Raw genomic sequence first — 25024 nt, forward strand, 5'->3', positions numbered from 1 at the left:
TTTTCTTGGAAAGTTCTGATTTGTAGTTGATTATTTTCAGTTAGATAGCTTGTGTTGCAGAGCATAAAGGAACTTGCCTCCACACTTCAGTGCACGTATTGTTCATCCACTCAAGTCAGATTTATTTTCATTTTTGTTGGTTGTAAAAATGTATGCTTAGCAGCTGTACAGTCAGCTATATAATCAGGAAGGAGTACATTTGCTAATGGCTTATACATAAGATATAAGAAAACGTGAAATTCACTCCCTAGAAAGAAGACATTTATTCATATTCGGTAAATTCCCTGCTTTTAAAATTCAGCTTCAATTATTGCTGCTGAGAAATACATACTGTATTCAAAATATAAAAGTTATTGTATATTTTCTGATTAGTTAAGAATAACACAGTATTCAAATGATTCACCCAAAAAGGCAATTCTATTTTTTTCAAAATGATGCTTTTTACCAAGGGTTTTTTTTTTTTTTTGAGGTCTTCTACTCACTCTGCTTTATTTATCTGTCATAACAATCAAGACTTTGATATTGTTATACTAGTAGTTGAGGCAGAAATGCAAGGAAAAGAAACATTTGCTGTAAAATGAATGGCTAAATCCATATAATTTACTACTGTACATTATTATTAAAAGTAAAATCAGTAAAATTCTGTAGGTTATCGTCTTGCAATCCTGGATCAAAAAACTAGCTTTTTAATAAGAATCATAGGGATCAGGACTCCCATTAGCTGAAAGTTGTTCAAAATCCAAACAAGACTAATACCACACGTCCCTATAAATCGCATAGTACAACCATAGTACAACGGCTGTACCATTTCAGACTTCAGGAATAGAGAGATTAACTTATTATAAATGAGTTATTGCAAATTCAGGGTAATAACAGATTAAATAAATAAGCAAACATTTGAATATTTACACAAATGTAAAAGCTGCAAGAAATCTTAAGCTTTGTTAAGTTAGAAAGTTCTAATGAGTCTTTCCTTAATGTTCTATGTATAGGAAGTTCTTAACACAGAAAACATTTAAAATTCAATTTCTATTGACATGCACCTATAGTTTTGAAATGAATTTTGGACCATAACATTCATATGATTCACATGCAGAGTTTGAGTCAGATGGTATAGACAGTCATTCCTTCAGGATGATAAATTTGAGTAACTGGGTTAGACTAAGAGTGTCATAATTCAGCATTCTTTAAGAAATAGTGGCTAATTAGGTTCCTCTGGATACTTAGAAGAAGGGCACGAAATTCAGCGTATTCTTGCTATTGTTTGTTCCCAGCATTTGTATAGATTTTCTAAGGTAAAGCATTTATGAAAATGGATTTCATTTAGTAAAAACCCTAGAGAGAAACATCATCTGTGTAATGTGTCTAATTTTTTTTTGAAGTTAGCGGTTCCCACCAGTAATTTGGATAGCACTTGTTTTTCATATGTTAATTCTATGTTCAGTATAGAAACCGAATTAATTTGGTAAAAGGAGAAAAAGGGTGGGAATTGCTTGAATTTATTGCCAGTTCTATACAGCTGAGATGAAGATACTTTCTTCAACCACAGACCAATTGATACCTCTTTTATTCAATTGCATTTCTGGCTTTGTTGTCCAAGCAATGTGCAAAGGTGTACAAAGGAGTTCTGGAATTCTGTTTTATATAAGAATTTTGAAAACTTTCTTTTTGCTAAAATACTATCAGATTCTGTACCAACAAATTACATCTCCCAAGCAACCTTGAATGTTCTTGTAGCCTTCAAACAATTCTTGCTCTGTTCTTTGGCTTGTCTTTTTCGCAGTATTTTCAGCCCTGCATCTATTTATATGTATGCCTCTACCTGGAAAAGACAGAAAGAACCCAAGACAAAAGGATAATGATCTACTAAGTGAGGTAGCCTTTGTCCAAGGCTTTATGTGTGGCTCAAGATGGACACTAAATTAAATATGTTGCTACTCCCATAGTCCTATTTTTAATTTTTCATTAGTACTAGGTGAATTGATTTGTGTTAAAAATAATGCTGTGCAGGTGTAAATTTTACAGCCAAACGGCATAGTAAAAAGGATTGAATTTTCCTCCTTACGCTGCAAGATGGGAGAACAGTTGCAGTTTACATTCTTCATCTATTGTGTATTTTGTCTCTAGTATTTTAAGTTTTCTATAACAAAAAAATCTGCAGTTTGTTTCCCTGTGGCATGCAAATACCATGTTTCCCCAAAAATAAGACCCTGTCTTATATTTTTTTGAATACTGAAATAAGCACTTGGCCTTATTGCCATGTGCTCAAAAGCCCAATTGGGCTTATTATCAGGGGATGTCTTATTTTGGGGTAAGCAAACTATTTTAGTTATTTTAAAGTCAGTTTGAGAAAGAATTCCACTGGGATAATTTAGACCGCAGTAAATTATATTGTATTCCATTCATTTAATAATTTGTAAAACATTGAAAAGATCTTTTGATGAGGTTTGAATCTTAGGGAAGCAATCCATTTTTTTATCAGAGCTCATTATGCAAGCATAGACTTTTCTGCTAAAGAGCCCATATAACGTGAGAGGCGATCTGGAGAATGCTTTGATGCACGGATTCCATCCATACAGAATGGTGAGCAGTGATGGGCCAAACTATTTTATCACATGAACTAGGAAGTCCCTGAATAATGATGTTTATTGCAGATGAAAAACAGCAGGGAGGGGGAGAAGTTGTTCTTAGACGGATGTTTCTGCTTTTTCTAGTCTACAGGAACATTCCCGTCCATTCCCCAGAACAATTGGAAAACTACTGCACTAAAATAAAAATGAACAAAAAGCGGAATGAACCAAGGCAGAGGTAGACAGAAAGCAGACTCAGACTTGCTGAAATCTTGGGTAATTGATAATAGATCTGTAAAGGTTTTCGAATCCCACCCAATTAACCAAAGCCTTTTTCCTTCTGTAAATTAGGCTGCCAAAATTAAAAAAGAAAAGAAAAGAAGAAGGAAGGAGCACCAGATTAAATTTTAGTAATGGAAGCATCACCTTGATTTCTGCTTTGTGCTCTAAGGTTAGAATGCTCCTTAAATTTGCTACGTGGGTGCTTGACTTCTGCAACTCTTTTAAATTAAATTACCTTGCATCGGTAATTTAAAAATGTAGAAATTTGAAGTTTGTTCTCTGCAGTAAAACCTAAAAATCAGTATTATTTAGGTCACTTCTTTGTATAATCCGTGCTAGCTTGAAAGGGGGCCTCAATTTCAGTTCTCCATGATATCAGCATCAAGGAAAAGCTGTTCCCAGTTCAGATATGGTTTAATTGAAACCTCAACAAGGGCAGGTATTATTAAGTCAGCATTAACAGTTAATGTTGCCTTTAGATGCTGTAACTCCATGTCACCATTGGATGGAACTCTTGTCTCATTCTTTTTCCTGGCTCCTGAGTTTCAGGTCCCTCGAGGTTAATGCTGGTTTAATAATTTAGCAGCTTTCCTTCAATAGTGGAAAGAACAGAAGTAAAACCAGCAAGAATTTATTTCCACATTCACTTCATTAGGAGACAAGTTCTACTAGGCTCCTGGCCTTTTTTTTTTCTTTCTTTAACTCCTTTTGTAGGGAGTGGAGATGCATTGAGAGGAGCAAGATTGTTGTAGGACCTCCAGTTGCTCAAGTCAAGGCAGCAATTTTCTAGGCTTGTTCTTGGTACAAAGACAATTGTGGATCATAGAAATATGCAAAACATTTCAAATTCATAAAATATATATTGATTTATTAGTTTCCTAAACCATTCACTACCAAAGTCTCTGAAGGGTATACAGAAAGCAAACATACTAAGACAAGAAATTCCGCAATAAATTGACTTAATTATTGTCAATAGTAATTATTTTTTTACTATTATTTACTTACTATTTGTAATTATAATAATTATTTACTATTATTATTGTTGTAATTATTTACTATTGTCAATAGTAATTATTTTAAACATTTCCAAAGCTCCAGATCCATCTGTTTCAAACGCTGACCATGGATTGCCTTCAAGCTACTTTTAAGAGTTGTGAAGTAAAAATGTCGATAGTGTAAGGAGTTTCACTAGCCTATATTTCTTTTTATTATTATCAGGCGAAATCAGCAAAGCAGGAGATGTGTGTAATTATATTACTCTGCATAGGTACATATGGACTACTCAGTCCCTGTTACGGGCTCCACATGCATGGTCTCAAACACATACTTTATATATAAAAGGAAAAAGAAGACTATAGGGCTAAAACCCATTGTCCTTATATAGAGATTGTTCTAAACAGAGAATTCCAAGTGCTTTCGGTCTAAAGACATCCTACAGTAGTTTGACTTTTCCCCCTCAGTGGATTATTTGAAAATAATAATTGTGGGAAATGACAGAAGTATATAAATTGGTGGAGTTGCTTCTGAGATGGGCCTAAAAACTTGCATGAATGAGAGAGAATAATTGTTTTATTGTTTCCTGGTTAATTCTGTGAAGGGATTAAAAAGAAAAAAAAACAGTGGTGCATTCAGTCATGTAGGTCCCATCTTCAGTACACAATGGTGTAGCACAAACATTCACGTCCTCAATGACTACTAATAAGGAACATGAGGAGAAAAAAAATGTTGGGAAGGTATCTGTCTTTGCCTGTTATTATTCATCTTTGTTCTTCCCTGTTCTAACGCATTACTTATAAGCAGACGAAGCACCTGTAGATGGATGCAAAATGCCTCCTTCTAGACCTTTCCAGTGTGAAGAAGGCTGATGGTTGCTATCTGGCAGAGGCATTCTGCTTGTCTCTATTTCAAAGTTTCCCAGCCTGGAGCTACACAATGTCTTGGATGATAGTTACCCTTGTCCTCCATCATCATGGTTGAAGATAATGATCCATCCAGGCTAAGACATGTTAAAGATACTAGATGAAGAAGCTACTTCATTTGAACATAGGTCAGTAAACCCAACATTTAAAAAAATACAAAATCCCCTGTGCTGAATCCTCCAAAGGAAGACACACTCACAGGGTATTTCAAAAAGAAGAAATTGCAGGAAAATTACAACAAAGGCTACCAGATTTTTATTGCTCACACAAGAATGACAGGTATCATGTAGCCTAACAGCTTTTCCACATTGAATAAGGAACAATTATTATCCACAAGCAACTTTTCAATTAAAAGCCAAATAAATCTTGCTCCAAGTGATCATTTTCCAAAGACTGGGGGTCCTCTGAGCCTTCTGGTCTTGGTGTCTCCTCTAGTCCTGGGTGGTGAGCTGGGAGGCAGAGTAAAGAAGGTATCACAAATGTTTCTATTAGTTTAGTCTAAATAATGCTGATGTCTCTGAGCAATAACTATAACCAAGATTAACTATCTAAGCAAAAAGGAGTGAAACATCAACTCCCAAATTGATGCTACAGTAAATGACGTCTTCAAATTTTTTTATTAATGATGACATATTCATAGTAACAGAAGCAAAGAAGAATTAAAATTAGCAATTCTCCAAATACTATTGTTATGAAAACCAATAGTTTTCACAAGTACAGTGTCTGCAAGGTAAAAATTAGACAATATATCAGCCAGATGCTTTTTCTCTGCTACCTAAGGCACCAGCTACTTTAAATATTTTATGGACTTTCACACCATTGTATTTGTGATTATTTCCCTGTAAATCCCCTTAGAGATTTTTCAATAAAACAAAAGGTTACATTCAAATCTTAAAATAAAGTAAAAGTGTACAAGCACAAAAAGGGCTCCAATGAGGAAAAATAAATTACAATAGGTATTAAAACCGTCTTTTTAATACTTCTGCCCATTAAAGCTGGACTACAGTAGTTAATGAATAAGAGTCTTTGATGGCAGAACCACCTCAATCACACTAAAATACAGAATTATATTTTGACAATGCTGGCATAAGTCACTTATGGAAAGGCATGAGAGGAGGCCCCCTCCCATCACACAAAAAGAAACCAACTGAACTGAAAGCTGCATTTACTTTAACACAGGCAATGCCATAATTCTCCCTCAACCTGAAAAGCAGTAGCCTAGTTTACAGCTACAGGACAGACTATAGACTTCTTTTTCTAATATGTAATCTTATTTTAAAATACAATGCCAATTATATTTTGATTGGGTCATTTTACAACATTATGACAGCCATCCAATGGGTGTTTTACATCCCACAAAGCACCCTTGGCCATCATAAATGGTCGCAACACACACACACACACACACACACACACACACACACACACACACACGTGTGACCATCTGTCAGGTGAGTCAGTTTTACAACCGGTTGCAACATTCCGCAGTCACATGACCATGGTTCACAATGTCCCCTCCCCCCCTCAGTTTCTTACATTTTTGGCCTTTTTCAGCAAAAATATGCCCATTCAAATGAGTGTAGCGTTCGCTTAATGACCTTTGCACAAAGGGGCAGAAAACTCGACTGGAAGTGCCTCAAATTATGACCATAACAATTTATGACAGGATTTCTGGTCCTAATTGCATTTGTAAATTGAGGACCACCTGTACATCTATTTTATTTCCTAAGACTCCTCATTAACTCTCTAGGAAAGAACTAGAGTTTGTTACTTCCATTAAAAGTATTTTCTACCTTGTTAAGTGAGCTTACACTCAAATGGCCAGACTACATATGAGGCAAGAGACATATCATCAGATCAGTGATACAGTTACTGTATATTTCAATAGCACATGTGGAAGGTTCTGAATGCTAGAGGGGGGAAATATTCCATATCACTTTCCTAGTCTAAATATAAATATCCCAAGCAAAGCATTAAAAATATACACAATACACTAGCATTATATGGCATGTGACTTGTATACTTGATGGACCGCCTCACCCTGGTTACATCTACCTACTGTATTTTTCGGAGTATAAGATGCACTTTTCCCCCCTAAAAGAGGGTGAAAATTTGGGTGCGTCTTATACATCAAATGTAGTCCCGCCCACCCGCCAGCCCCCACCCTTTGGCCTCTGCCTCCCAGCAATTTACCTCCTTGCAGCAAACAGGAAACAGCCCATTTCAGCTTCAGCACAGCCTGATTAGCACAAGCAGTTGATTGTCGGTTGGATTGGCCTCCCGACCCTTAGCTGTTTCAGGCTGCAGGGATTGCCATTGCCTATTGCCGCGCGGGCCTCTGCTGTTTGCTGCAAGGAAGCAAATTGTTGGGAAGCAGAGGCAGAGGCAGATTTTTTTTTCTTGTGCTAATCAGGCTGTACTGAAAATGAAATTAAAGCAGACTGTTCGCTGTTTCCTGCAAGGAAGAAAATTGCTGGGAGGCAGAGGCAGATTTTTTTTTCCTCCCCAAAAAAGATAGGTGCGTCTTATAGTCCAGAGCGTCTTATACTCCGAAAAAAAAAGGTATTTCATCAGATCCCACGGGAGAGGCATGTTACCAGTCCCGTCTACAAAGGAGTGTCATCTGATGGGATCTAAAAAGAGCCTTTACTGCCGTTTGTAATGTCATTTCTCTGCAGCCTAGATTATCCCCAACCTTATTGGCCTTTAGCAAGGCTTTGAAAATATGACTTTGCCACCATACTTGAAGATCTAGTGATAGAGGAGAGCCTCTTCAATGACTGTGCAGAAAGCAGGATCCAGACTGAATTCTGCCACTGATTAGGATTGTTTTTCTATTTTTAATCCAGTCTTATTGACAGTTTGTATGTTTATAGGCTTTTTTATTAATGTGTCTTTTGTTTGGGGTACTGTTTTAATTGTTGAGAGCTGCCCAGAATCACTGAAGTGAGATGAGTGACTATGCAAACAGAATGAATGAACTAATCAATTAATTAAATAAATGTTAATCTATTATTTTGCCCTGATATTGTTGTAGTTGTCCTTTCAGCCAAAATTAATAAAGGGGAACATAAGTACTGCAATGATAGAAGAAATGGAAAGCTGGCTAAGTTAAAATTTAGCGGTCCTGGCAAAACTCTAAACTAGGGCTACCAAATAAGAGTTGCAAAAGATGATCACCAGCTGACAGCTCTTTGTTGTCCTCTGATGGTCCTCAGAATTTTTGCAGATCAGATATGACAGCTTTCCTCTTATTATATCTAAGGAGCCTTACTGTTCAATAATCCAGAAAGAACCACTACCCTTGTACTTTATTTGCTCTGTAATTAAATTGAGATAGCTACTAGTCCAGGGGTGTCCAACCTTGGCAACTTTAAGTCTTGTGGCCTTCAATTCCCAGAATTCCCAGCCAGCATGGAATTCTGAGAGTTAAAGGCCACAAGTCTTAAAGTTGCCAAGGTTGGACACATTTGTACTAGACTCTTTATCTGATCCAACTGAAAAACCATGGAAAGGGACAGGGAAGATGTTCTCCAAAATTATTTCAGAGACCTTGTTTATCATCCAGACTAAATTTCCTTGAGGTTAAATAATACACTTCTCACTAAAAGAGCTTTTATTTTCAAAGGCTGCTAATTACAGAACTTACCACATCTGAAAACAGACGGCATTATTTCCTCTTGGGAATACAGCTCTTCCGTTACCACCAGAGGGACAGAGCATTCTTCATGGACTCCATGAGTGACTTCAGCTTTCTCCTCCACTGCGGTCACCTGTGTTTCATGACTCTCAGCTTCCTCTGACTGCAATTCTGGTTGTGGTTCTGGTTGTGGAGTCTGACGCCGGCCTCGGCCCTTTCCAGTTGCTCTTCCTTTCCGTGCTCGTTTGTGTCTCTTTTGCTCCCTAGGCAAATGTACACATAAGAATCAATTTATAAATTCTAGGACCCAACAGATTGCTTTGAAGGGCCTTTTTACTAAACCATTAACTCACTTCTTGAATCACATTAAAATTCTCAGCTTGATTGTTAAGATTATTTATTCAGCATTTTTTCCATTCAAGATGAGCAAACCCATCCTGGTCAGTGATTCAATTTCCTGCAGAACTCAAAGCCATAATCATACCCAAGCAGCAGAGGAAGGCTTGGGCAATAAAGAAAGGTGGTGGGGTCCCTGACTTTTATCTTCAATCTATTTCTCCCCAAAATTAATTTATTTCCTTCCTTCCTTCCTTCCTTCCTTCCTTCCTTCCTTCCTTCCTTCCTTCCTTCCTTCCTTCCTTTCTTTCTTTCTGGGCTTATATGGCTGCCTATCTCACATAGTTCTCCCAACAGTTCCATTCGTTGCTGGGGTTCCTTTATGTGGTTATTAGGTAAACACAGGTCAAAAAATAAACTTAGTAAATATAGTGTGGGTGGAAAGGGTTGGTAGTAGCTGCAGCAACAATGAAAAGCTGCAAAAAAAATAAAAACTTGGTTGATCACCATCTCAAAGTTTTATCTTCCAAGGATATTGTACAATGGCCAAAAAAAACCCCAACAACCTGACATTACATATAGATGCAACTTAACATACTTTGATATGGGGAGATACATAAACACACACAAACATAAATACACAGACCCTAACACAAGGTTTTACCATTTATGACACAAAAATATGTCTATTGAAATTTCAGAAGCCAAAAACGATAGCTTCATGGTCAAAGGGGTTTTTTTTGTATGTGCTATAGCTCCTTGATCATACCTCTACAATATAAGAAGCAGAATAAATGATGCCAAATATGAAATATTGCAAAATAAGTTATTTTAAATGTAAGTCATTTTAAATGTAAATAAGTTAAATGTTGCAAATCTATTCTATTGGCCTAGGGCTGTGATGGCGAACCTATGGCACGCGTGCCACAGGTGGCACGGGGAGACATATTGGTAGGCATGCAAGATTGCCCTAACTCAGCTGCAGCGCACTTGAGCACGCAGGCCAACTGATTTTCGGGCCTTCCGGGCACACCGGAAGTTGGTAAACAGGCCGTTTCCAGACTCCAGAGGGCCTCCACTGGGGTGGAGAAGGCCGTTTTCACTCCTAGAAAGCCTCTGGAGCCTGGGGAGGGCGAAAAACGGGCCTACCAGGCCCACCAGGCTACCACGTGCCAAAAACAGGGGGAGCACGGGGGTGGGCATTGCGCATGCAAGCATGGGGGGATGGGGCGCATTGAATTGTAGGTGTGGGCACGCACGTGCAGGACCCCCCCACGCTCCCCCCTCTTTTGGCACAAGGCGGCAAAAAGGTTAGCCATCACTGGCCTAGGGTAATAACTGCATAACTCTGTTTCCTGGACATAGAGTAGATTCAATAGATGCTGCTGTGCAGCTAAGTAAAACAGATGCATTTTCAGAATCATCTCAATTCCAGCCATTTGTGTGAATATGTATGTGTCAGTTTGAAAATGAGATGGGCAAAAGTTTCAAGGATACAAAAGGGGATGGCATGTTACCTAGGAATGGAATAAGCAAAAACTTTTAATATTTGAGTTGGAATGAAATATGGGCAAAGAAAAAGGGTAGCTCTATAAGGTACATTAGGAGAGACTTCTATATGAGGAAAAACAAAAAAGATTTCTTATTTTTCTTAGAAGAGAAATCTATTGTACCAATTTTGGCTAAACTTTGGTTAAATGTGACTAATTTGTTTTTTATGAGAGCAAAAGTAATGTCAGTGTCGTTATTTAGACACATAAAAAATCCTTTTAAAAGCTATGTGCAAACAAACACATCACAGCAGATTGCTTTATCTCTAAAATAAACATCACTTTGTCACCGTCCTAATTTACCCCAGAACCCACTGTTGAGTGTCTTTTTCTTCTGCTTCTGCTCTTCTTTTTCTGAGAAGTTCTCTGTCTCTCAAACGGTGTGAAATGCCAACATCTGCAAGAAGTAACAAGAGTTGCATGAATTATGCTAAGAAATTAAGCTGTTAAGAAATCTAAATTGATATTGCAGGAATAGATGCTGAATAAAGCAATGGCAGAAACATTTCAGCAACTACAACGGAATATATTGGGTCCTTTGTTCTGTTTAGAAAATTAAATGCCTACAATGAATATTTGCATGATGGTTGAGGAGAAGGTTTCTGAAAACCCATAAGTATTTAATTGGCTACATGAACACAAAGTCAACATTATTCCAATTAAATATTTCCATAATGGCTGAAGGATTGTGCTCATCTTTTGTCTCCAAATTTTAAAAAAATTTGCTGAGACAAGCCAGAGAAATAGTAACATCATGGTAAGTCACAATCAGAATGAAAGTTATTATTTTACTTCCTTGTTAAAACCATTTTGGGTGTGTTAAAATATTATTTTAGCATGCAAAATTCAGTAAACAATTATGCAGCCAAAGCTTTTAAAACACTAAAGCTTCATTCTCTAGGTATAGTATCTTCATATAATTGTATGCAGTCTATGTTTATGTTTGTCCATTTAGCTATACTTACATTGTAATGCAACCTGCTACAGCAGGCAGCACAATTCATTTCATTAAAAACAAGTCTGGTGCATTTTGCAGTGTTGCATGTCACTTTTGACCCACCTATCGCAACTCCAAATGACAGCAGAAAGAGTCATCTTGTCCAGATTACAGAAATGACATCAGACACTTTTGTCCAAACAGTGAATGAGAACCTGAGGTAGAACTTTGCTTGATGATGAATTCTGAACTTAGAAACATTTTTTGTTGTTGGAGATAACATATACAGAACAACCTTAAGAAAGCTTATAGTATGGCCTGTTGATTTGGGCATGTCAGATTCTATGTGGTATCAACATTTATGTGAGTAATATTCAACTTGACCAATCTCACAATGGGAAATGTCCCCTTTTTTCCTTCGTTGTTGTTGTTGAAAACAATCTATAAGGACCTCTTTCTATAGCCATTATAGGATGATATTTTGTAATCAGTTAAGATATGAAAGCTATGACATGTGGTAACAACTTAATTTTCTAGTTGCGACAGAATCTAGATTTCATTTGCCTTTGACACAGATGCACGACACATGTAAGATAAGTATGTCTGGATTATAACTACTTTTTAACATTTTTCTCAGGTAATGGTTTCCCCAAAATTTGGGACATTTCTACTTGATTCTCCTTCATTAAAATCTGTTCATAATGTTATTATAATATGAGGCTATCAAGAGGAAAAGCAGTCTATACCCATGACATAAATTAATTCCACACTTGTAATAGAAGCACATTAGCTGCAGCAGTGAGTTTTTTCAGTGACACCTCAAGTTTTATTTATTTACCAGTATATTTATGGTATTCAAATATAAGTATTAAAAGGGCATCTACCTTAAATGGACTCTACCGTAAAACAAAGAAAAAACCCTTGCATCAGCATATTTATTAACGTCTGCCTCCTGATGTTTCTCTGTGCTTTGGATTCATGCAAGTCACAAATGTTTGTTTCAATCCAGATGTGGAATATTATGCATAATGTCCACTTCAGCAGCAAGTGAAGTTTCCCTATGCATGAAATGAATCTATCCTCCAGCCTTTGATGGTGAGAGAAGCACCAAGTATCTTGCAATGTAAAGAGATTTTCTCTCTATAGTTTTAAGACATTTGGCTGCCTGAGGCAGAACATAAAACAGCACCAACCTTTCCCTAAGTTAAGATACACATGGCATCCAACAATTATTTTTGTATCTAAGGCAGAAAATCCCATCAATGCTTCTTTGTTTCCCTGGCAATAAAATCAAGGCAATAAAGTAATAATTTGCGTATCTTTCCTGACACTTGAAATAAAATGCTTGCATCTGTTCCCTTGACTTAATTGGTGGCTAGCTTTACTGTAGACATACTTCAGTATTTCTCTTGGTCTCTGATTTTCCTTTGCAAATGTCCTGGGTCTTTTTCATTTGCATCACTGTAGCAAACAATGTTAAAGGGATATACATTTGTTAGGTATTGCCAAGGTTGGGTTACTGTCCAGAGTTTGATGAGGATGAAGACAGATGGAACATTTTATGTGGAAGCAGTTTGAACGAATCAGTGTTCTCTTGATCCATATTTATATCCCGTACTTCCTCATTCTACATCTGCAACCTTGCAAGATAAATCAGGTGAGGAATTTTTAAGATCACCCAGTGAGCTTAAAGATCCAGATCCAAATTGATCATCTCAGTCCAAGTCTAAAGCTGTTTAAAAGTAGAGGGGATAACCTTCTGCTATGTTTAACATTTTGCTTCTGTTTTAACCTATTTGAAGCCTAAAGGTGCTATGCACACAAACAATATTTGCAGAAGATCCTCCCAATGTTTACTCAACAAAAGCAAAATAAGAACAGAGATTTATCAGGGGCAAGGATCAGAGACAGGTAATTCTTGAAAAAATGCAAACTTGTCTCCCAAAAAGCAATCCCTTTCCCAAAATAATTTGCATTACCTGCAACTGCATACTCTTCAGGTGTGGCCTCTGGTTGCTGTGACATTTCAGAGTATGAATGATCCTTTTCTAAACTTGCCATCTGTAACAGTTTATTTTAATATTTATATAGAAAAAGGAGCTGAGCTCCACCATAGGATCATATAACGCATCTAATGGTTTAGTGCAAAAAGAGTTTTCAAAACGGAGGGGAAAAAAAGAAACAGATTACCCGCCCTACACATCTTATCTGCCATGGACATGGCTATGTTAATACTATTTTTTCTTATCAAGTTGCAAAGGTGTTTATATTGATGCTAAAAGCTTGGCATATCAATTTCCAAACACTTTCCTCCTGTGAAATAATTATTTTATCCAAGAAATGTGCCATTTTTCAAACATTGCACGTTTGGAAATTCCTGGAAAAACATCCTTACCCACCATTTAGAACTAATTACCTCCTCAAACAGCTTTGGAAAGAACGGTTTATTAGATAAAATTGCAAGCAGCATTTAGACACAATAAGAATACTTCTCTGGAAAAAATCTGTTCAGATCTATGTGTGTATATATTTGTATGCACTTTGCTTAAAGATGATCCCTTGCCCTAAGTTTTCTGTTCTCTGAGAATATGCCAATAAATGAGATTTTTTAAAGAGAATCTAAATGAGAAAATACTCCTGAGATTTTTTTAATATATTTTTATTTTGTAGGGAGGGATTAGTACAATTCTAAAAATATACGCTAAATAAATAGAAGCAGTTGGCCCATTTACATTGTAGCAATTTATTTTGAAGAAGATTCTGCAATGGAAAAATTCCTTTAGTTTTTCATATCAAACTTTGTATACATTTTATATTCACATCAAACTTTGCAGTTAATACTATAAATAACTGAAATGTGATGTATCTCCAGGTTATGTTGCAAACACTGGCATTTCTTAGTTTGCCTAATTTCCACTTTTCCCCCACCTCTTCTTAAACCATATGCTTGAAATGTACCTCTGTAAAATGTTTGATATGTATTACCTTTTAATATTGGGAGTTCCTTTTTCCCTTGTCCTTTGGACACCTCCCTTGGGCTTAAATGAGATTATTTTACTGCTCTAAAAAGGTGGGGCAGAGTAGAAGTGACAAGAGAGAAGGGTGGAGGTAAAAGGAACTAAATGCGCCTCCTGCTTTTTGTGATATGCAGAGGCAAGGCACTCATAGCCAAAAACTGCAGGCTTCAATTAATTGAGAAGGAATCCTTAACTCTATTATGGCACTAGATGCAGTTCCCCACATTACATTTTCTTGAACAACAACAAAATCTTCAGTCATTTTCAAGATCAGCAAGTTTATTATGGCATAAGTTTTCATCAGAAGCATTTAGTACTTTTTTAAACAGGGAGTACTTATTCATATAGAGGTAGTGAAACAAAGATAGTGAAGTTTTTTAAGTTAATTTTTAAGTCCTACAGGCCTTTATATTATTTGGTTGTAACCAACTTCTATGATAAGAAATTAGCTAAAGAAATTACATATATTTCTCATACATAGCCTTAGTTGTTATCAAGCTAAGACATAACATGTGAAATTTGAAAACAGTTTATAGTTTAATTATGTTGCATAAAATCCCAATGGTTGCTTATTTAATAAACTTTGGTTAATCATATCAGACAAATGACCAGGATAGAATCTTTCTTTTTCACATTTTTATGTGGAAAGATTTTTTAAAAAAAACGTGGAAACATTTCTGCCATATGAGTACTTACCAGCAGACTGAAATGGTAAAAACAGATTTGTCAGACTGCTGGGAGACTAAGTAGTTGCAACAGCAGCAACTATATACTGTATCTGTATGATTAATGAAAAAAGCAGAAGACTATTGTGTCTAATTTCTACAACAAAAGCAACAAATGGATCGGCCTTCCTTGATTTTATTTGATCAATTTAATATCTTCTTCAACCAATCACACTGCACTTTGTGTATGAATAGAACAGAAATACAAACACTGCTATTATTGTTATATCCTGCTTTGCCTACAGATAGTACCATTGATTCCTGTCAGCGTAGATCCTTGAAGTGGTGTAGAAAGATTTGAAGTAGAAAGATAAAATAATACAATTAAAGAACCTTTATGACAATATCAAGACAGAAACAATGCCACCAATAAGCCACATCAATTATAGAACAATTAAATCCATGGAAACATCAAAATGTTCACAAATGGCAGTTCTGTTCAATACAATTTATTAGCCCAAGATTAATATGAAGAATTGTATTGAAGTTATTTGAAGTACCATTAACCAGTTCAATCTTGCCTGCTGCTTCAACACTGCTTGCTTTTCTAATTTCTTATTATTGCTGGCAGGAAAGTAGGTAGAGTTATTAGTATTTTTAACAGAAGGGATGGAGAACTCAAAATTTTCTTCCAAGCCACAAACTATGTTTATCATTTTAACTGATACAGTACAGAAGTTATGTGCCAATGTTACGGAAATTCAAGAAATATCTGTTGCTAACGCTACAGTAGTTCTTTAATAGTTAGCTCCTGGAGTTGAGTCATTCAACTTAAGTACTTCATTTTGGTCATACTGTACATCAAAAGGCTGAACTGTTGTGTTTTGTTTTGGGTTGCCTAAGTGATTTAAACACTATACTGTACATTACCTTTGGAATGTTAGGGTACAACACTGACCTATTGCTTACTTTTGTTGCTATAAACGTTTATAAACATATCAGCTGGGAGGCTAGAATTTCATAACTTTTCAAGTTATCTAAGGTAAGAAAAGAAATCTATCACTGTTTCCGATAAAATAAATATTTCTATAAAGCTCAGCAATAATATTTCCCTGTTATAAAGAAATTATGTACACAGTATTTTTGTATGTTCTTTCTATATGAAAACTATAAACTTAATATTGTTTTTGAAAAAAAGGAAAAGGTTGCCTTGAGAGTGAAGGAACTCATCCCAACTTTGGCGGCAGACAAATACATTTTGCAGTCCTATTTTACTATTTGAGAAAAGTGCTACAGACATTGTTGTAAAACTGTAATCCAAAATGGATTTCACAGAAAAGCAAATTAGCTAAGGGAAAAGACAAATAACTATTTTAAAAAAAACATATACATGGCAGATATGGGCAGGGGTGAAATCTACTTACCTTCCTTAGCGGTTCGGAAGTGCACGCTCCACGTCACATGCGCGTGCGGATCCTCTGCGCATGCGCAGAGGGTAAAAAACATGTTACTTCCTGGTTAAAACCAGGAAGTAATGACGATTGGGTGGGTGGGCAAAGCCTCGCACCACCAACACTACCGGTTCTCTGAACCACCTGCTGCCATCGCTACCGCTTCGGCTGAACCGGGCCGAACCGGTAGCATTTCACCCCTGGATATGGGATATATGCTTCAAATCAGATACTTGATTTTCATTTAGAATCTCTCACACAGTAACATACATTTTCTCCCTACACGCCTCACAGTAAGATTTACTCTTACTCTAGCCATATAAAACATATTATGGTTTGACACAAGATGAGAACCAAGACATCGTGATCATAATATAGATATAAAATAAATATAGCAGCTGTTTATAAACAGCATTGTGAACTGCTGTTTATGTATGGTATATTAACCCAGCTGAGATATGTTTAATAAGCTGTGGTTTGCTCTAATATCCAGACATTAACCATCAAAACAGTAGCTTTAGAAAACATTTGGGGGAAATGCTATTATTAAGCTACATTGTAGTCTCTTTACCTGAAATTGTCATTTGCATGAGAAATCTTCACTTTCCACATAATTCTCGTGAAAGATCCAGACAATGCATTAGGATAAATTTGTTTGCTAGATTGTAGCTCAATGTATCATTGAGCTACAACATTAAGTAGGTTAAGGGATGCCATAATGGAGAACAAGAATTCCTGTCTATTTCTTCCAACCCTTCTAAGTATTCCAAGAGCCCTTGAAACACAATGCTAGAAAGTCTTTGTTATATGAATGACCCTTTTTCATTATTTAAGTAAACTGCAGTGAATTTTCTGTTATGTACACTGAGAGCATATGCACCAAGACAAATTCCTTGTATGTCCAATCACACTTGGCCAATAAAAAATTCTATTCTATGTAGTATGGGTGCTGCAGTCCATTTGTTGGGAAATGTCTTCTTAGGCTGGTAAGTGTTGGTAAAAACTTTGGTAATGATATACTTTGAATTTTCAGATTCTGCACCTTCATCTTATTTTCTTGGCAAATAGACTGGGCAGGCTAAGGCTGCTAACCTATCTGGATTTTGGATTTGCAATAATGTCACATCTAATGAAAGTGCTTTGACTAATAATAACCTGATTATTTGAATGCCAGAATGATCTAATTCCTAATCCTAAATATTTTGAAGTTTGCAGAACAGACATATGGATAATTGAAGTATGCATTTTGTGTGAACCCAGCCATCATTCAGTGGGTTTAAATCTTTCTTAGTCAATGCTAGGACAACTTCCTATTATGCTAAATTTTATCAAGTTTTAAAATGTTTAACTATTTGCAGCTAAGTTCATACCAACTAAATTTTGATTAGTTTTTGCTCCCGTGTTGTTAAAGGAACCCAGAAAATAAACTATGTTTTAGCTTAACCATGGGTAAATATAAAATGCATATATAGCCTGTTGATACCTCTTAAAACTAAAAATATAAAATTCAGCATTGAAATAGCAGAAAGATATACACTATACTTCCTAAAGCTTTCCAAATAATCTGCACAAAACTCTTTTAAAAACGTAGAGCAAGAACTGGTGAGTTCTTAAAGTCTGTTGAAAACTGATAAGTACATTATAAGTATGACCCAGCAAAATATTGAAAACGACAGGCTAAATTAGATAATGTTTCCTAGTTTATGAACAAGGCCAAATAGTGCAAAAATACAAGATTGGTATATCCAATTTTTCAATAATAGCGATTTATACAATACTTGTGGCTAATTTAATCCTGGCTTACTTATCCCCTCTAAATTTATATTATACATTGACTGAAATCAAAACACATGTAACCACACATAATATATTGTGGTTCAGTATGTTATGTAAACACAGCCAGTCTTGAAGGATATTTACAGACTATGGTAAGAAACCTCTAATTAGATGCAGCATCTAGCAAGTAATATGCATCATTTTCTCAAGTTATAAGTTTAATAAAGATTTTCCAGGTCAACGAAGGACTGGGCAGTGATAATTAAAGAGAAATAACTGAAATGGGACTTGAACATTCTGAGTTCTTCTAATCACATACGGGTAAACATACATGCTCTTTTTAGACCATCTGATTCTCATAAAAGAAGCAGGAAAACCTAAGATTATTTTATACATTTGTCCTGCAACGAGAGTGGCTGTGAGCTGTGTCATCTCTATTTTGTACCTATGCATTTCTTAGTTGGTTAAGATTTTCCAGGAGGTGAAATGTGGTTGAGTCCAAGCCTTCATGTGGGAAAGGATGATTCTTGAAAGAGAGAGTGATTCATCCTCTTCTCAAATGGGCATTCTTCGACCTAGCTGGGATGGTCAACTTTTGTCTACTCTTCAACTTTCTCTTTTTTAGGAAGCTTGTTGAAAGGGGTGATATGAGCCGTGGTGGTGCAGTGGTTAGAATACAGTACTGCAGGCTATTTCTGCTGCCAGCTGCCTGCAATTTGGCAGTTCAAATCTCATCAGGTTCAAAGTTGACTCAGCCTTCCATCCTGTCAAGGTCGATAAAATGAGGACCCAGATTGTTGGGGGCAATATACTGACTCTGTAAACTGCTTAGAGAGGGTTGTAAAACACCATGAAGCAGTACATAAGCCTAAGTGCTATTGCTAAATAATTTGGAAGAAGCGAACATGCTTATGAACAATCTCTGGAGGACTTGGCATGATGGTGATGCATCCATCTTAGCCCTCTTGGTAATGTTCAATATAATCAAAAGCCATATCACTTTGAACTGGTTTGGGGGGATGGCAGTAGAGCATCCTAGAGCATCCTAGTAGTTCTCTTTCCTCCATGGACAGTTCCAGTCTGTGTTGGGGGGGGGGAAATCAAGCTCTATGTTCTTCATGTTGGGTACCTGAAAGCTTAGTTCTCTCATCCCTTATGTTTACCATCTACGTGAATTGGTGGATTCATTCCATAGTTTGAAGTCAAGTATCATCAATGGGCTGATGACATAATAGTTTTTGTCCCCCTTATTCATTCCATAGCTTGAGATGGAGTATCACCAAGACTGATGATCTAAAATGGTGCCTTTCTGCCCCAGGCCAGACAGGTGATGCCAGTTTACATGCATACCAGGTACCTGGAGGTTGTAGGATCTGAATGGGAAGGAATTAGATGGGATACAACCCTAGCAAGACAGTGTGACTCTGGGTTTCTGGATCTGAAGAGTTACTATCTAACTCTAGATGAGATAGCACTCCTTCATACAGAATTGCTGTATTATTTGGAGGTCCACTTGGACTCACAGCTCCTGCTCAAGAAACAGGTGGCAGCTATGGCCCAGGAAGCTTTTGTGCAGGTTTACTTGGGTGTCCCAGTTACATTTAATTTCACCAGGAATGGTCACTCATGCCCTAGTCACTCCCCATTGGACTGCTACAACACATTCTACATGGCGATGCCTTTGAAGATCATTCAGCAACTGCATTCAACTAGTGCAGAATGCAGTGGTATACACAGTTCTGGGTGCTCTGCAGCTTGCCCATGCTGCATATGGCTGCTGCATGGGCTTCCTGTTTCTTTATGGGTACAATTCAAGGTCGTTATCGTCTTTAAAGCCCTATATACTATATCACTATAGGGTATCTTCAAGATCTCTTCCCCCACTGGATTGCATTGGATACACTCACTCCAGGTCCCCTCTTAAATGTTGCCTTCTGTTGGGACCTAGAAAGCTTTTCCATAGCTGTGCTTACTTTGTGGAATCACCCCCACCCCACCCCGTCCCTTATGCAGAGGAATCCTACCCTTCTAGAAAGCTGCCTTTTCTCCCAGGCATTACATCATTTGTGGTTTGTGATTGGGTTACAGGTAGTCCTCAATTTACAACCACAATTGAACCCAAAATTTATGTGGGTAAGTGAAACATTTGTTAAGTGAGTTTGCCCCATATTATAACCTTTCTTGCCACAGTTATTAAAGTGAATCACTGCAGTTTAGTAACATGTTTGTTAAGTGAATATGGCTTCTTCATTGGCTTTGCTTGTCAGGTACAAAAGATGATTACATGACCCCAGGTCACTGCAATTGTTATAAATATGAACCAGCCAATAACATTCTTTTCTCTGGGAGCCAAGGACGCTCAGCCTGCACCTGGAGTGGCGTGACTGAGAGGCATTTCCAGTTGGGACAGTGGATTGATTGGACTATGTGCTGGACATGTGGGTGCAGGGGAAGGGACTTTGACTTTCCTTTGGGTGGGGAAAACCCGGAAGCTTTCAGATTCGGGTTTTCCCAGATGTGTCACTATGACATCTCTAATAAAATGGAACTCTGAGGAACTTTCAGCCTCAGTGTCTTTTTTTGTTGGGGGTGTTACTTGGAACCTTGGCATATGTTTTTTCTTAAAAAATTATTAGTGGCCATGTAAATAATTTATTTTAATTATTGTTAATAAAATATAACTGGCACAAGCTACTCAAAATGAACCATTTGCTTAATAGTATAACATTCAGCCATTTCTTTTATAACAAGAACATATAGTTATATAACACGAGCATCACCTGCTGTTGAAACAGAAGTGTTATGACATCATATAAATGGAGTACTGTAAATACTCCAAGTTGTGTGATTAATACTACACTTTATATAGTACAGGGCTTTTTAAAGATGTAAGTCTGAACACAATTTGCAAATCTGTGGAGACACATTTGATCTATATTCATCCTGAAAGTACAATTTGTAAGGTAAACATTTAACAGGTAGTAGTTTGTTTCAAAAACAATAAGCAATAGAAAAGCCCAAAGGATAAATTAGCTGGTTTTCAAGGAAGAAAAATTCTTTGGATGGTATATTTTCTGCTATTTCATCCAAGGTACATTCTTAGGAATCATGTCCCCCAAATATAATCTGCCTGCCCTGTATAATCATTGACGAAGGGAATGATCAGCATTCCGAAGCAGACTATCATTGTGGTAGCCTTGTCTTTTAAAACAACTTGCCCACACACGCCCTTGGCTATTGTCCTTCCATAAGTAATTTTAAATATTGTTCAAACTGGCTTTTGACTTTTAGTACAGTTGTTGGACTAGTTTTTTGGGTTTGGGTCTTTTCCTTGTCAGACATTCACTAGGAAGACATATGCCTGGAGTCATAATTGTTAATTGAATTATGATTTATTCAATTCCATTTTCTGGGCTCATATTATTCACAGATTAATAAACCTACAGTACTACATTGGCCAGGTTCACACAACCGATAAGTATAAAACATGATTATTAGTTTATGGCTTACTGTGCTGCGCAAATGCAAACAGTGTATTTAACTGCAGCTGCCTAAAAGTATCAGTGGTCTCCATGTTGAGGAAAATATCATTAACTGATTTGTGTATGTTACACTGTTATTAACAAATAACATGCACATTTTAAATGATCTGGTAAAAGAAAATATGGTATTTAAATGAACCTTGCATCATTGCATTAATACCGTAAGATCACAATGTTCACTTAATTATTAAATTTGCACACCACCCAAACTCTGAATGAGTGGTTAGAATGCCCGTTCATGTCTATCAAAATATTTAAGATATGAGCAGTCTAGTTATAAACATGGGATTTAATTAGTAAGAGATTAAAAATAAACATCCTTGGGTTACCCATAAATTATCTCTAAATTCCAGAAACCCAGAAGGCATAACAAGACTACCAAGTATGACAGAAAACCACTTGTACTCATCAATCAACCGGGTGAATAATAAATAAAAAATTACTATTATGAAGTTGCTACCTGGTCAGATTTAAAATGACAAGTTCTGCCAAATGCCTGTCTTTTAATGACGATAACAGGAATAATTTCAAATTGTGCAGTATATGAAATATGAGGGGATTTATTTTTAATTTATGATGCCTGGTATAATTTTCAGCTGGATCCTATCTCAAAATGGTAGGAAGCTATGCTGTCGAATCTCAGTAAATTTATAGGGACAGTCCCCCATCTCTTTTCTCCTGCTTTAATAATATAATGAATCTAGTACACATAATCAATATTATTGGTAACTACCCTTTATCTCTGTACTTGGGAGGAAAAAAGATCAAAGCTATGGGAAAACAAATGAGGACTGCAAGAGAAAAGCAATGGCCAATACAAAATTTATGAAAGGAGAGAAACATTCTTGGACTAGTCACTAGGTAACTACTCAGAACAGTCAATTTCCATTTTTTAGGCTACATTTTGATATGTTTAGGATTCTTATTTTTTAATCCAACAAACTATAATTGGGGCTATTAGTAAGAACTTTGTGCAATGTTTAAAATCAGCCCTGTACTTCATCCACGAATAGGGCTCGTATGTCGAAGATTAAACACAGAACATTCAGAGAAAAGTCCGATGTAAACTCCATCCTTATTTTCCACGTAGGAAAGGAACACCACTCCTGGATACATTTGGCGTTATTTGTTGCATTTGGGCTTGTATTACGGACCTTTGAGAGCCTAACTCTTCCGTTATGCTTGGTCAAAAGAAACTCGGGAGGGGGAATATTAATCAGGAAAGGGTTTAAAACAATCATCGCTTGTAAAAATACGGCGCCACCGGAGAAAGACCGCAGTGGCTGGGACGACGCTACTGTCAGCAAGGAGAGAAGGGTGTGGTTTGGACGAGGACGTTCCCGGCAGCCTCTTCTACGCCTCCGCTGCGCTTCCTGGCGGCCACTCCGTCGCTTTGCTTCGGCTCACTCCAACCAAGGGCCCCGTTGCCAATTTAACTGCAGTCGCAAACGAAGGAGGCGCCGAGCGCTCCCGCCCTCCTCCTCCTCCTCCTGCCAGGCTGCAACTCCCCCTCCGCCGCTTCCCTGCGAGTTGACTCGGCACTGTAAGCGCAGGGCCTGAACTCGGGCCCGTCCCGTTCGTCCCGTCGCCGTCATGAACATGAAGAAACGGATCCACTTGGAGTTACGAAACCTGACTCCGCCGGATGTAAGCCAGCCTGGGCGGGAAAATGGGAAACAGCCGGGGACGTCCTCCCTTTTCAACACAGCTTGTTCTCTCGCCATCCGTACACGCGCAAACCGGCCCGGGGAAAGCGGGCTGGTTTTTTAAATTTTAAAACGCGGAGGGTGGGGGTGGGGGGCGCGCGCTCTTGAAAGAGCAACTGAGGGCGGCCGCTGCGGGAGCCAAACGAACGTCTGACGGACTCGAGAAGGGATTCCGTGGCCGCCATGTTTCTGCTCCTGCTGCTGCGTCGGTCCCGCGAGCGTGGGCTCCCGCTGCGGAGGAGCGAAGGGTGGCCCGCGTGCGCGGAGCGACTGCTTCGTCTGCCGCCCGCGGCGCGCGTTTCTCCCCCTCTTAAACGGGCAACCGTTGCGTGGAAGCAGGGGCGCGCGATCTTTCTCGGCGTCGCGTCCGTTTGCCTCTGGCCGTGCGCGCGCGCGCTCATGCTCGTGCCTTTCTCTCCTGCCTTGCGCCCTCCCCTTTAAACGGGCCGCAAGCTGCAGAGAGCCGGCCGCGCGCGGCCTCTTTAATTCCCCTCGCCCCACCAAACCGTCTTCCCGCCAAAAACTTCTTCTCTTTAACCCATCGTCAAAGGGAAGGTGCTTTTCGCCCAGTTCTAAGCTCTGGTGGCCTCCGTGGCAGAATTTGAAAGATTTGTGATGGTGCGTTTTCAGTGGCGACACACTCGAGGTGGCCTCGGAGGGCTTTTGCAGCCTAATTTTGAAAAAGCCATAAAGGAGGCGATACTAAAGTCTTTAATGGGTACTATTTTACCAGGACGATTGGACCAGAAAAGTGTGTTCGTGCTCTGAAGTCTAGTTAGATTATTTTTAAATAAAGGTCCCTATTGAATATAAATATCCTACCATACATTATCTTTCAACAATCTATGGTAGGATATTTATATTCAATAGGGATCTTTATTTAAAAATAATCTAACTAGACTTCAGAGCACGAACATACTTTTCTGGTCCAATCGTCCTGGTAAAATAGTACCCATTAAAGACTTTAGTATCACCTCCTTTATTTTTTTTAATCTGCCTGTGGTTTCCTGGCATATCTGAACTTTAAGCCATGCTGTTGCTTCTTTTTTTTAATCCTTTATATTTTTCAACAGTCTTCATCTGTACTCTGATGCCAGAAAAAAAAACCCTGTACATTTCACTTGTTTATTTTAAGGCAGGAACTAAAAGTTGTCAATATGTCTCATATCTCGTATCCTAATAAAACATTTGTCTGCCTAAAAATATTAACAAAAACCAGCATGGTATCCCAGAAAATAAACAAGGTACATACTTGTACTGTATACAGTACTCTATACATACACTACTCTATACTCTTAAGTTTATATCTGCTGAGTTTTGGCTTCTCCAGCTAAAGTTAGAGGCCATTTCTGGCAAGTATTTTAAAATTGTCCTATCTGTTACTCCATTCTTAAGCATCTGTCAGCTCAAGGTAGTTTCAAGTCTGCTCAAAAGAGCCTGTAGACAGGGATTATTCTCTTTTAAACTTGGAATGAAATAAGATTCTTCAAAGTCACCTTTGATCTTCATTTTTTTGCTTCACATATGGATACTTTGAAGAGATGAATAGTATTCTTTAACATAATATACTTGCGGTTAACTTAACCATGATGACTTTCTTTAACTCTGAAACATAATGGGAAGAGGGAACACT

General features: G+C 37.7%; 2 protein-coding genes across 3 annotated transcripts in view; one reads left to right on the forward strand and one right to left on the reverse strand.

The window, feature by feature from the left end:
* Positions 1-5003: 5003 nt before the first annotated feature.
* HEMGN (hemogen) lies at positions 5004-13388 on the reverse strand. Of its 2 annotated transcripts, none has more exons than XM_034410808.2 (4): positions 13214-13388; positions 10601-10694; positions 8421-8674; positions 5004-5220 (listed from the first exon to the last, which is right to left on the reverse strand). In XM_034410808.2, the coding sequence occupies exons 1-4, from the start codon at positions 13293-13295 to the stop codon at positions 5120-5122; spliced, it is 531 nt and encodes a 176-aa protein (XP_034266699.1). In that variant the 5' UTR covers positions 13296-13388; the 3' UTR covers positions 5004-5119. The 2 variants fall into 2 exon arrangements, with proteins under 2 accessions (XP_034266699.1, XP_034266700.1); XM_034410809.3 differs by having other exon boundaries at positions 10613-10694; positions 13214-13385.
* An 8073-nt stretch (positions 13389-21461) lies between these two features.
* Positions 21462-25024, forward strand: part of ANP32B (acidic nuclear phosphoprotein 32 family member B) — a 41229-nt gene continuing 37666 nt past the window's right edge. Inside the window, exon 1 of the mRNA XM_034410814.3 lies at positions 21462-23332. Coding sequence (XP_034266705.1) covers positions 23279-23332 — 54 coding nt within the window. The 5' untranslated portion in view covers positions 21462-23278. The remainder of the gene's footprint in view (positions 23333-25024) is intronic.

This window comes from Pantherophis guttatus, chromosome 2, assembly GCF_059756535.1.
Source record: "Pantherophis guttatus breed Tessera chromosome 2, ASM5975653v1, whole genome shotgun sequence".
Taxonomy (NCBI): domain Eukaryota; kingdom Metazoa; phylum Chordata; class Lepidosauria; order Squamata; family Colubridae; genus Pantherophis; species Pantherophis guttatus.